At 41.7% G+C, this 13850-nt stretch overlaps 1 protein-coding gene across 7 annotated transcripts in view; it reads right to left on the bottom strand.

Moving 5' to 3' along the window:
• row (zinc finger domain-containing protein relative of woc) overlaps positions 1-13850 on the bottom strand; it is a 104200-nt gene that overhangs the window by 14978 nt on the left and 75372 nt on the right. For all 7 annotated transcript variants that reach the window (XM_075693104.1, XM_075693106.1, XM_075693101.1 and 4 more), the window contains 3 exons: positions 8750-8920; positions 5842-6018; positions 4031-4262 (listed from right to left, as the gene is read on the bottom strand). In XM_075693104.1, the coding sequence (XP_075549219.1) occupies positions 4031-4262; positions 5842-6018; positions 8750-8920 (580 nt within the window). The remainder of the gene's footprint in view (positions 1-4030; positions 4263-5841; positions 6019-8749; positions 8921-13850) is intronic.

Below are 13850 nucleotides of genomic sequence, written 5' to 3'. Positions count from 1 at the left end.
GGCAATCACTTTCGGAGACAGTTTCACTTTCATGAGACTCGGCTCATCCTGGCACTGAACTCCTCAAAGTATATGGCTACAGCTCCCTTGGCACTCACAGCGAGCTTAGGACAGCTCTAGGAACACCTGTCAGAGATGCTTTTAGTGTCGAGTAACATGAAATTTTGTGAAAGTGATCGCCCGAAAACACCGCCCAAGGAAAGCTCTGTCTCCTCCTCAGACGAAGATTGTGAGTGAAGAGAACTCGTTTCTGAATTGCGATTCCTTGAATAAATGTACCATTTCTTTTTTTTCATTCATCTTGCGTTACATTTATGGTTTCATTTACGTTTTTATTCCGTGTGACTGGAAAGCCGACCCTCACCTTATAATTGCGGTCGCGTTACAATCGAGTAAGTACGATACTGCAGTTATGAGGGCAAAGTTACCAGCCAGGAATCAGGAGAAACAAGCTTGAAAAATAGTGCGGACTCGGGCAAGAAAGAACAACTACAGCATATATGAGAATACAAGATACAAATTGGTGGCTGTCTGTAGTAACCACCATGTTTTCAAGGAGTCAAGTCAAACTATGCAATGCAATAAAATAGGGTACATAAAGGCATAAAGTTTCGTGCTAAAATTGCTGGAAAATCTGGCACTGAAGTCATCCAACTACAATGGGAATTGAGAGCACTAGTACACACCCAAAATTTATGATTTAGCACGAATTGTTGCGAATGCACGTTACAGCTTCATTTATAGTTCTTCATTTTTCAATGATGTTGTGTTCTGGCCTTGCAGTATTTCTTTAGAACTGTTAGATCTTTAACATTTGGAACAAAGTCATTTTATCACATAATTTTCAGTGCATGAATTATTTTAAAACTTTTGAGTACCTGTTTTGCGAAATCTGAGCAGTAAAATTCACCACGGATAATAATTTCTGACATTCTAAAGAATTCTTGTGCTTGTAATATCAGAAAAACAGTGGAATGGTAGAAAATAAGAGGCTAAATGGAGTAGCAACTGCCGTAAAGCAAATATCTGAGATGAAAAGTTACCTTAAAAAGTCGTTTAGAGCTAGACCGGCACAGCTTAGACAGACCCAGGTCTGCCTAACCCATCATTCCTGTGATGGCTGAACAGCCATAGTGGCAACGCATACAGGCACTAGAGCCAGGTTACCCTTTAGTATTTCACTGTGACAGTACTTAAGAGCTTGGAACTGCGTTTGCTGCGTCTGCCTGGTTGTCCGTCCACCCATCCTTTCCACTACTGTCAATGCTCGCCATTGTTATCAAGTAATAATCATGTTGTTGTCTGGTCATTTTCTTATCCTCAGCTTCCCCCTTGCCATAGGGCAAAAAGACTGCCACTGGTATTTAAACTCGTGCCCCTATGGCAACAAATGATTGAGCAGCTTAACAGAGAGAGTGTAAGAGTGGAATTGAAGATTAATATGCAGAAAACAAAGATAATGATCAATAGCCTGGCAAAGGAACAAGAGTTCAGGATGGCCAGTCAGCCTCTAGAGTATGTGAAGGAATAAGTTTACCTAGGACAATTACTCAAAGGGGACCCTGATCATGAGAAGGAAATTTACAGAAGAATAAAACTATGTTGGAGCTCGTATGGCAGACATAGTCAGATCCTTACTGGAAGCTTACCATTATCACTAAAGAGAAAGGTGTACAATCAATGCATTCTACTGGTGCTAACATATGGGGCAGAAACTTAAAGACTGACAAAGAAGCTCGAAAACAAGTTAAAGACCGCACAAAGAGCGATGCAACAAATAATGATAGGCGTAACGTTAAGAGACGGGAAGAGAGCGATGTAGATCAGAGAGCAAATGGGCATAGCCGATACTCTAATCGACATTAAGAGAAAGGAACAGAGCTGGGCAGGTCAGGTAACATGTAGGTTACATAACTGGTGGACTGTTAGGATTACAGAATGGGTGCCAAGAGAAGGAAAACGCAGTAGAGGAAGGCAGAAGACTAGGTGGTGCGATGAAATTAGGAAATTAGTGGGCACTAGTTGGAATCGATTGGTGCAGGACAGGGGTAATTGAAGATTGCAGGGAGAGGCCTTCAGTTCCGCCTATCAGTTCGATATAGGGCATAATTCGATATGAGCCTGCTAAGGAATTGGACGTCATAAAAGCACATACTATTTATAAAATCTCTTTATTGATGAATCTAGTTTAGTTTCGCATGAAATAGCCCTGTATTTTCTTCTGCTTGGGCAATTCTGCTGCCTGCGACGCATGCACTTCTCCACATTGTCGCAACCTTCCACATTCGCGCAGAAGCACCGGACTAGTGCGAGTGCACCAATCACCTCGGAGGATGTTGGCAAAGGACCTTCGTTGCTTTCCTCATTATGTCCACTTTCACTTGTGCTCGGTACGATGTCAGAAATGTAGTCTTCATTTTCGGGCTCTCCCGTGGTCGCAACACTCACAAATTCGTCGACCGTTGATTCGTCAATGGCTTCCGAAAATTCTGACAGCTTGCTCCAAGCTTCAGCAACACTGGCGACGGCTTCGTCACACTCATCAGAATTTATTTATAACCGGGCATGCGGAAGCCAGCATGTCTGAAGCAATTTCAGATGAACCACTTGTACATGGCTGTGCGCACGTGTCGGGCACCATGGGTGCTGGGCCATGACCGGGTCGCGAGTTTGTCTGCTTTAGCCCTAATCTCCCCCTAATTCTTCAAGATTGTGCTGAGAGTGCTCCTCAGAATCTCGCACGCTGAGGGGACAACCGACTTCTTACCGCGCTCAACCTGATTTATGATTTCGAGATTCATGGCGAAAGGCAAATTCCGCCGTTTCATCACAGCAACACTGCAGGAGAAGGTCCACAAGGCGCAAACACAATCAACCAGAAAAGCAGCGAGACAACTCGCACTTGCACCATCTTGCACATGAGGGCACAAGAGCCTCTGATTGGCTGTCTGAGCAAGCACTGCGGGCGGGCCAGGATCATTTTATTTTTCGCAGGGGGGTGGGTGTCAACACCTCGCCAAATGCAGCGCGGTCAGGAGAGCGGTTGGATGCAGCCACGGCAGCGGGGAAACCGGCTGCCATAAGAGGAAGCCAATTTATGGGTGCACTTCTGCACCGCTTGACGTTTGATATATCGGGAGGCGCTGCTATTTTTGTTTAATGTAAGCGTAATTTTTTCTACATATACTCATTGTAACTTTACTGTATTCAGAAACTGTTCGATATACAGAATAATTAGATCTAAACGGGTTTGATACAGTCGGGTTAGACTGTATCATATACCATACAGCGTGCAGTTCTATGATGGTTTGTGGAGGAAACAGATTTCTTTTCTCATAAAACAACAAATTTGGTGTCACAATGTAATGTTTTTATGGGCTATACCATTTCTTAGCACCATTACTGGTGTAGAACAAGCAAGCAAATGAAAATGCTAGCAGTGTTTATGATGAAGTAGCGTGGAGCCTGCCACAGTGCAAGAGCCAGTAACAACAGCAGCAACAAATAATTACCGAAAAAAGAGAAAAGAGGATTCTGCTGGCATCAAATTTCTAGAAACCATGCAAAGCAAAAATTAACATAAAGCCAAGGCGCATCAATCCTCCGGTCTAGCCATTGAAGCTATCAGTTAGTCAATCAAAGAATATGTCACCAAATTTTAAGAAAACTTGCACAAAGCTGGGTGTGTGAGAAATACACTCAATTTCTTAAAGCTGCGTGTCAAGTTTTCTCAAGGGTTCTGATATATTTTGCAAGTTTTCTGCAATCCAAATGTCTTTTTGCATTGTCACAAAATATACCTTTAACTGCATAGTGTATGATGTATGACACACAACAATTTTGACTAATAATATAGCAAACAAGCATTTCTCCAGGAAAGTAAGGTTGGTTTAGCCGTATTTGGCCTAAACAAATGTCTGTCAAATTTTTCCAGAAGAAAATAAAAAAAATTCATACAGTCAGGGTGTTAAAGGGCCTCACCTGTAACTAGACAAGCAGCAACAACAGCACACTTGGGAGTGGTGCTCACCTGTTTCGTTAAGCATGGACACATGCTCCTTCTCGCGGTGGGCCTTCATGTCGAGGTGGCTGAGAAAGACCAGGCAGCAGATGGGGCAACGGCGAGCAGATGTACGTGCTAGGTGCTTGAATAGGTGGCAGTAAAAGTTCTGCACCCCTATGCTGGCGCAGTTGTTCGAGAACTTCACTATGTACACGCGAAGGCAGAAGCGGCACAGAAGAGCATTGGTTCCTACGTGATTCTGCAAAAACAGCAGCGCAATAATTAGCACAGGCAGTGATGCTGACAGGAGGCTTAAGGTTTACACGGGTTGCTTGTTAAAGGACATGTCGCTCACAACACGGTCTTGGCAAAACACTACCATGAGAGTTAAAGGGTCATTAAAGAGAAACAGTAAATTAATTTATGCTGACAAGGTTGCCACCACCACACTTACGGACCTACCAAATTTAAAACCTGAAAGATAATGCAACTGAAGCCAAAATATACTAAAATAGGCAAGAACAGTATAAAAGATTGTTTTATTAACCAAGATATTAACTGCCTTTAAAATATTATGCGTTGGTTGCACATTGGCTATAAATTGGTTATGCACTGGTTCTATTGAGTGGGTGACAGTGCTGTGGGTAGGTCCAAACATACAAGCAGGTCCTAAAATGTCAGGCCTCTCAAATATCAGTTGGCGACTGTATATGCATTCTTATAAAATTGGTTTTGCTTTAGACTGGATGTAAATTTTAAAAAAATGTCACATTTATTGGTGCCGCTACAAAAGTTGTAAAGGAGCTTTAAACACTGCGCACCTACAATAAAATGGTGAAAGTTGGTGGTTATGCAATGACCAGCTTATCTAAAACCCACTGCGAGACGTAGGAGTCTCCCAGATTTCTTTAATCACTCCTGTTCTATGTCAGCCAGACTCATACTATACCTTCCCAAGCACATTGCTACTATCAGCTTCTCAACATTTCTTGATGCTTTAAGCAATTACCTGTGTCCTTGAACATTTGTTTCATTGTTGTATATACATGAATATCCTGTTTGCATTTTACATTACTTTTGTTCACAATTCAACTTGATTATACCTATATTGCTGGTGTATATTTTATGTATACGTGTAACTTACCGACCCACCCATTATGCAATACACCTTTAATTAGGGGTCTTTAAGGTAATAAAATGAAATGAAATGCAAGTAAATTTTCTAATCTCACGAGTTCACCTACACGTCTTTAATTCTGGTATTCTTTCAAAACTCTATTTCTATACTTTTGGTGCAAAAATGTCAATTCCTAATGTAAAAAAATAAGCCCAACTTTCCATTATAGATTTCATGCTCCAACTGCAATGCCAATAAAGTGAGTGCGATCTCAAGAATTTCTCTGTAGTTCTGCATACTTCAGCCAACTTCATGCAGAAAAAGCTTGCAAAAGATGTAAGCTCGTGTTATTAATTATTATTATGAACTATTAATATAAATTAATATTCTACTAATATTAACCAGCTTGATGCAGATACTGCCAAAATCAATTATGTTGCAAGGAGCTGCAGCAAGATATTCAAGACGGCGTTGGCACTCATCTTTCTTTTTGGATTGTTTCCGGCTTACAAGTTATCTGTTCAAGGTAAGACTGAATTGTATGGCACTTCAGGAGTGTAACCTGCCAGTAACTTAATATTCATCATACTTAAACGAAAGAAAATGCACATAATGACAACAACTGCTGATTTATGCACATTCCAGAATGCATTTGCACAATCATTGTGAGCACATGTCCAGAGGTAAACATTTTATGATGGAGTAATCATTTCATACTGACCTCGTGAAAATGGCTGACGACGTCATTGTGAAATGATGAACGAAAGCCACACAGCTGGCATGAGTAGGGCATTTCTGATGGATTGTGATAGATCTTCATGTGGTCAATGAGACTAGACACCAAGTCAAATTCTTGGCTACAAATCTTACACACTATGCCATCTGGCTTTAAATGAGCCTGCAAAAGGAAAAGAACAGGGCGCAGCATAGTCAATGATGGTTTGGCGACGTTCAGTTCTACACACATCACACACGGTTTCACAGCTGTGTGCAAGAACAGTTAACACTTTCTGGCTTTAATTTTTTAAATGAAGTGAAAATTTCATGTTACGTGCATCTGAATGACAAAAGTCAGGGAAAAAAACAAAGAAAGAAATTCCCAGTGAATTTCTGGCACTGAATCAAAGTGTTATCTCATGAACTGCCAAAAAAATGCTGCCTAAAATGCTGCCTACAATGCCTACGCATTGTAGGCAGCATGTGGTTCCAGACTTCTTAATTCACCGTCAGAATGGTGTGAAATATGGCCATATATTATGCTAAAACAATTTCTTAACCACGCAAAGCAAGCTACATGCATTAGGCAGCAGGGGCTCCAAAGATAGATCACAGAGGCCTTATCTCAGCGTGAGGTGACGTATAGACATTTGTAATTTCTGGTTAGACCCATGTTTATCTACAGCACAAAGCTGACAAATGATGTAATTCGCATTGCCACCACTAACATATCTTTAAAAAGTGTTTTATTGTTTGTTTTTCTCAATGCTGGGTATTTCTTGCAGAACACTGATTCCTACAGGAATCATTGAACCAGAAAGAGTTAAAACAATGACTGAAAAAACTTTGAAATCGATGGGAGGCAACATTTCAAAGCTGCACAATGAGCTGCAAGAACTGCCACATTAATTAAATGGCTTTAAACAGATTGCAAATACTTGGGCCGCTTTAGCAAGTAGTCATACACCTATGCCTAACTAAGTACGCAAGTGTTTTGCATCTCACCCCACTGAAGTTCTACTGCCTAAATCCGAAATACAAACCTTATGCCATGCTCGGCAGTACGATTTCACAACCACTAAGGCAATAAAGTGCAATAATTTGCAGGTCCCATTGGAAGAATAACAGTGTGAACTGACGAGGACGAGATGAGTAGGCAACACACACATGCGCTGCAGTCACACACGACCTGTACAATAACAATGCAAAACGGGTGATTACGGAAACTTGCAACTACTCACAACCATCTACTAGCAATAAACAATGAACCAATATGGCTTCTCTGCATTTAAAGCTACTACAGTCAAGCCTGGTTATTACGAACATGGCCCCACGTGCTGCGCACCCCACCCCCATCCCTATATTCTAAAAGTAGTTAGATACATTACGTGATTCAAACTACCGAAAGTCACCTGTAACGAACTATATATATATATATATATATATATATATATATATATATATATATATATATATATGTGTGTGTGTGTGAGAAAAAAAAGGAAAACAGAGGGGGCTCCATTTTTTTTAATCATGACCTAATAAAGCCAACAGATAGTTAAGTCAAAGAAAACATTGGGGAAATCAGCTGTGGTTAGAGTTGCATAATTGGTAGTGCAAGGAGGTTCTGGGTTCAGTTCTCACTGGTGGCAAGTGATCTTTTTGTCCACTTTCATTTCCCCTTCCCTTGTTATTTTCTACATTTTAAATTTAACCACTGCTAATTTCTCTGATGCTTTCCTTGGCTTTATTGTCTGTTTGCTTTTTATGGTCACACACACACACACACACACACACACACACACACACACACACACACACACACACACACACACACACACACACACACACACACACACACACACACACACACACACACACACACACACACACACATATTAGCATATTAATAATTCGTGTTTAGCCGAGGCTCCATTAGGTGCTAGTTTGAACATGCTTGTTTTTTTTTCTTCTCGGTGTATTCAGCGCAGAGTACAACACCAGGCTAGGGTACTGTCAATACTTTTTTTGGAGGGAGTACTCGCTTGCAATGAAGGACCCCGCAGTAACTTGACGAAAACCAGTCAGTACTGTGATTCAACATCCTGAATACATTGCGCAAGGCAGCACATTTATGCTGTCACAATTTGATGGCCTTTTGAAATAGAGCTGGTAGCTTGCACTTGTCCTATTATGTTCTTCCTTTGCGTGCACTTTCATGCAGTTTTGTTTGAGCAAATGGCACGAATGCAATGCTTATGCGCTCAGCACACTGTTGACCATGCATGCCAACGAAGTGTGACCTCTGCATGCATTCTTTAAGGCTAGGCAGTGAATATTAACGTCCATGCTCATGCTTTTAACAAATTTGGTGCTTCAATTGCTAGCACATGTTTGGCCTATAGTCTCCGAATGTCCTATTAAGTTCTTCCTTTGTGTGCATTTTTCATGCATTCTTGTTTGAACGGTATAAATGCATTGCTTATGCACTCAGCACACTGTTGACCATGCATGCCAATGAAGTGTGACCTCTGCATGCTGCGATTTTATGGCCAGGCTATGATTATTACTTCCATGCTCATGCTTTTAACCAATTTTTGCTTCACTTGGTAGCACACTCTTGATCTGTAGAGCAGCAACAAATAACAAAACCAACACAGCTGCCTATTTTTATGGCAGCATGTTTTTACGCATTATCTAAGAAGTTCAGCTTACCAAGTTGAACTTCTGTTAAGACAGTCTTCGATGGTCCCTTTATGTTTGCACTAGAAGCTTTGATAAGACAAACAGACTTGTATGGTACCTTCAGGTTTTTAAAGCAGCCCTTTGGTACTTAACTGGTACTTAACATGTGTTCCACCCAATTTAATGATGCAGACGACAGAGCAGAAGGCATCGCTGAAAATACTCACCGCTTCTGTGTGGCACTGCATGCTGTAAGGGGTTTCGAATTCTTTGAAGCAGTATTTACAAATGGTGAGATCAGTGAGGTCAGGGTTCCTCTGGCGGCTCCCTTCAATGTGGTTGGTGATGTGCTTTACAGTCTTAATGTTATTGGTGATTAACTTCTTGCAGATTGGGCACTGCCAAGAGGTTACAAGCAACAAGTTAGAGTCGAGGTATGATATGCAAGCCTGCAAAATGGGCTGGAAATCAGGCATAAGAAGTAAGGCTTGGAACAACAAAATGGCATTTCATGCAAAAAGCACAGCTCCCGAACAATTTCAATTTAATCCCAGAGTGACAACCGTTCCTGCAATAAGCGCTCCAAGACCGTTTTAGGATGCGTGGGTACTGAAAGTCCGCACAATAAGATGCACATATTATTCAACATTCATGGTGTACTTCTACAGCTCAAGAAAATGATGTGCACAAAAATGGACATGGTTAAAACAAGTGTCACACTTGTAATGTCACATCTATTTCTTGTATCTGTTCTGTGAGCTAAAAAGGAACTCCATTATCCTGATTAAATGCAAAAATACACAACCACGCTTCATCATGTCTGTCGCTGGCACAAAACAAAAACAGTAGAATGTAGAAACACGACATCAGCAAGTATGTTCAAAGTATATAAATGACTGCACACTACAGTTTTATAGATTGCACAAGAAAATTCGTACTATTTTACGCTGACAAAACATTCGTGAAATTCCAGTTTACTGACTGTAACACGAAAGGGAGAACAAATTCTCATTTTTCCATGGTGTCCAGTGTGACTGCAAGCTGTGAGTAAGGCCTGAGATGCTAATTAATGTACAATGTTCTTCATAACACATACATGTACACAAAGAAGATACAAAAATCTGCAAACACTTCCTTAAATGTATTGGTGCTCACATGTATTGGTGCATCTGTGTGCAATCAAGGAATACATACTGTGTCCCGTGAAAGTGGTTTCTTTCCACTCTTAATATGCTTCACTGCAGTACCTTGCATATACCTGACCGCGTAACATCGGTGTAATGCGGCAAAGGTGACTTCTGTAAACTGGAATTATGCAATACGTGACTCTTGCTGTGCTTTCTGCCCTTCAACGCCATCAAAGAGGATGACAAAGGCAGAGTTGGCGCCACTGCTGACAGTGACAAATTCGTTCATTAAAAAGCCCGGTACAGTACAGCAGCAAGCTTGGTACAAAATGTCGAAACAGCAAGGCCTAGCATTGCTGCAGTGGCTATGCTGCAAGTGGATCGGTGTGCAAGAGCACTGGTTTGAGACTGCGAGGTAATCAAAATGGCTGCAGCGGCTTTCATTACAAAGCTGTTTTGGACCTGTGGTCATGGCAAAAAGCCTAGAAAACTGGACGCAATTCCAGACGTCCTTTAACATTGGCTCTATGAGGTATGTGGTTGCGCCACAAAGGCGTCCGAATTCTGGCATGTTCTACAAATCTGGTGTCCGAAAAATCTGTTGTTGACTGTGTATTATTACTGACTTGCATTTCCTTCAAGAAGAACTGTTATGCTATTTTTAACTTCTAATTTTCTTGCATGAAATGGAGGTCCTAGACTTCTAAACCCTAGCAAAAATGCTGGCATGCCTTAGAGAGCCAGTTTCGGTTTTGTTTCTTATGGGTTGACTGCGTGTAGACATCATGAAGCAGAAGCTGCTCGTGTTGGAGCAAGACATCACTACAGTTTGACATTGATTCTGGCTAGCTTGGTCGTCTGCTATGCTGCTACGTCAGACGTCACAACAAGTAGCAGCATAAAAAGTGACTAGGTGTGTCAGAGCGAGTGCCAGAACGTCGCAATGTTTTGCTCCCACGTGACCACCTTCTGTGTCATTGTGTCACAACACAATCACCTTCTGTGAAACGAAATTGAAGCTCGCTGTAGAAAACCTATTAAATTATTTAGGATGCTCAGATGCCTGCTATTATATTTACTAGGGTTTTTAAGTCCCGGACCTTCATTTAACACAAAAAATGAACAGTCAAAAATATCATATCAGCACTCCTATCAACTAGCGTTCTGTTGCTCCATTTTTCAGCAGTTATAGTTGGCTGCACGTTCTATAGAATACAATTGTGCACACTTGTACTTCGTTGCACTGTGCTGCTACATCTAACGAGTACAAAGCTGATGCAATAGTTAATGTGAATTATTCACTTCCACTTGCTTATTTGAGTATTGCAAGTTTTATTAGCAAATATTAGGCATATCTCACAGTTACATATTTTCTCTCAATTCTATCTGCTTCAGACAATTGATTAGATGAAGTTAATCAATCAATGTATATATTATTATTGCAGAGTTACAAAGCTTTGCACTTGATGCAACATTGAAATTTTCTGTTGCTGTCGTACTTTAAACATTTTTTGAGGGCCTAAATGAGAAATATGCTCCCAACAGCCTCTAGAATATAGCTTATTCTTTTAGAGGGGCCCTGAACGACTTTCTATCGAAGTGGAGAAATGCGTTTGAAGTTAAATTAGGCTACTTCAGAAATACTTTTCCACAAAAGTACTTCAATGCGTTCTACAGAAGTGGAGTTATTGGCAATAAAACACCCCCTTCACAGCGCATGCCCACAATGCTCAGTCTACTGAATGTCACTATGGTTCCCAGTTCAAATTTGATTTTGGATGTTCACATACACACCACTAGTTCTGATGTTGTTGGCCACGACGTGCCAAACGTAAGCCAAACATGGCTGTCGTCAGCGAGTTGCAGTATACTCAGCCAGTGGACCTGTCGTGGCACCCTGCAGCGGCTGCAGTATCTATGCTACATAGCAGACCGCAAATACATGCAACTGTAGCGCTTATGTGCAGCGTTTGCTTTGTGCACAACAAGGATTGAGTGTATGTGCACGCTCATATGCTCCAGTCTGGCCACGCTACATGGTGTGGGCTGGCCTTGTCCTGCACCTGCTCAACCAATGGATAGTAGCCACATCCAACTTGCACATGAAGCGCTACCAATAGATCAATACGAAGTGAAGTCTGCCAAGGTGTCTTACCAGGAGCACCCAGGAATGAGCGCGTTGGCAAACACGCATGTGTTCTGGCCTTAACTTTTGCGAGATTCGAGGCTAGTTGAGTGTTCAAAACTAGTTGAAATTAGCGAGATCCAACGGCTACAACACCAATATGCAGGGTAGCCAAAGTTGAATTCCTATAAGGGCGGCCGGGGCTGAATGTGAGCAGACGATGGTCTGCTTCTTCTAGAAGTACATAATTATTATCGAAATTCGAAAGCAGATTTTCACTTATTTCAGCCTGTTTATTAAACTTCGTCAGTAAATACACCCAGCAAGAGTAGGAAAAAGTGTACTGATCCAAACACTCTTCTTGATTGATGTCAGCTGCAGGCCAATAGCAGCTGCGCATGGGAATCTGCTATATTACGAAATAAAGCATCCAGAAAAGAGTGAGGAGCAGGTTTCTGTTGAAAATAAAGTGTTTGAGAGAAAGGTGACTGCTCTTTGCTTGCGAACTCCACACACCACGCACAACTGTAAAACTTGGCTGATAAGTTCACAGCAGCGTATGCTATCCACAGACTATGCTGTTTTCACCAATACAGATGGGTGGATGCCACAAATTTAAATCAGAGTACTTCACCCGTGGCCAAATGAGAGCATTTCTGAGTTTAAAGTTCCCTGAGTAGTGAAAGTAAAGCAACACTGACACAATACGTTTTTCTTGTATTTTTCTTTTTTTAAATGGAGAGCTGTCAACTCATTAGTTATGGCACAAAGTCTCCTTCTTTAGCAAATAATTGCATTATATTTCATTGTGATAAATTTAAATACTGAATACATGCCGGATGGCTTCGGGTTTGAAGCACGTGTACACATTGGAAATCGGAGCTGGTGGTCATGTGGCACATAAATAAACCAATGAGTGATACATGAATCAGTCAGTCTGGTGCAGTGGTCAAGAGCATGAAGAAGTATTTTAGGAGAGGAATCTGCTCAACTGCGACAGTGTACATGAGCAGTGTGACAGCGTCACGGTTTGGTGAGGAGGAAGTGCAGTTTTTGTCGCAGCATGACAGGAAACGCGGCAGGTGTGTTTCCATCATTTACATGCTTTCTATGGGTGTGAAGCAAAAAAATTGCGATATTGTCTCATGTTTAAAAATTTTCTCATATTTCAATCAATAATGCTAATAACACAAGCGCTGGACATATATACAGCAGTATTGCTTAGCACTACTCAAATTACATGTTGCGCTGCCCCTGAAATGAGCTACCAACAGTATCCCTGAGCAGATGATGTTGGTCAGCCCTGCAAATTCAGTCACCCACATGTGGTATGCGTGCATGTGTGCGTAGATGACCCTGGGAAGCAAAGCTCAGATTATTTGTGGCACAATGTGCTCCGACGAGCAAACTGTCATTGTTTTCTTAACTATCTGCAGGCTTCCTCTCTCTCTTTTGGTCTCGCTGGCATATGCACTGCACCAGTGGCTCCAGCTTCTGAGACATGCGCGCGTGCCTTTTACAATGCCACGAAGGCGAGCGCTGTCCATCTGCGCCATACGAGGATGGGGCGGAAATGTGCCCTGCTGAACTGCAGCAGTGGCTACACATCCCGCAAGGAAAAGGTTCCTAGTGACTTAGTATAGCTGCAAATGTGAGTTCTTGCAATGTCGAGGAAAGATAGAGAGCTAACGTAACGCCACTCTGCTTGTGAGAAGCACTTCTCGGAGCGCAACAAAGAAAAGGTCGTACTACAATGAACTGGGGGGCTAAGTCCTTCTAGACAAACCGAAATAGCCTGTTTTGTTGCCGGATGCCGTGACGTCAATATTTTTGCACTGTCTCAGCTACTTGTCTTCTGTTTGCAAAAAGAAAAAAGCTAACTGGATGCGATGTGAAGTATGTGAAGCATGCTAAAACGGAGGCTTCAGTGGATCAAGATATGAGGATGCAGGCTGTTTTCAATGGTGAGCAGTATGAGATTGGGTGTCTTGCCGTCTCTCACCTTTGCAATGAGTCCACGAATGGCTGTTTATGCCCTTGCTTTGAAATTAGGGAAAGTAAGCACTGGTATTGGAA

Source organism: Dermacentor variabilis, chromosome 5 (genome assembly GCF_050947875.1).
Source record: "Dermacentor variabilis isolate Ectoservices chromosome 5, ASM5094787v1, whole genome shotgun sequence".
Taxonomy (NCBI): domain Eukaryota; kingdom Metazoa; phylum Arthropoda; class Arachnida; order Ixodida; family Ixodidae; genus Dermacentor; species Dermacentor variabilis.
Note: the sequence above shows the minus strand (reverse complement) of the source record. Positions and strands in the feature narration are given on the sequence as shown.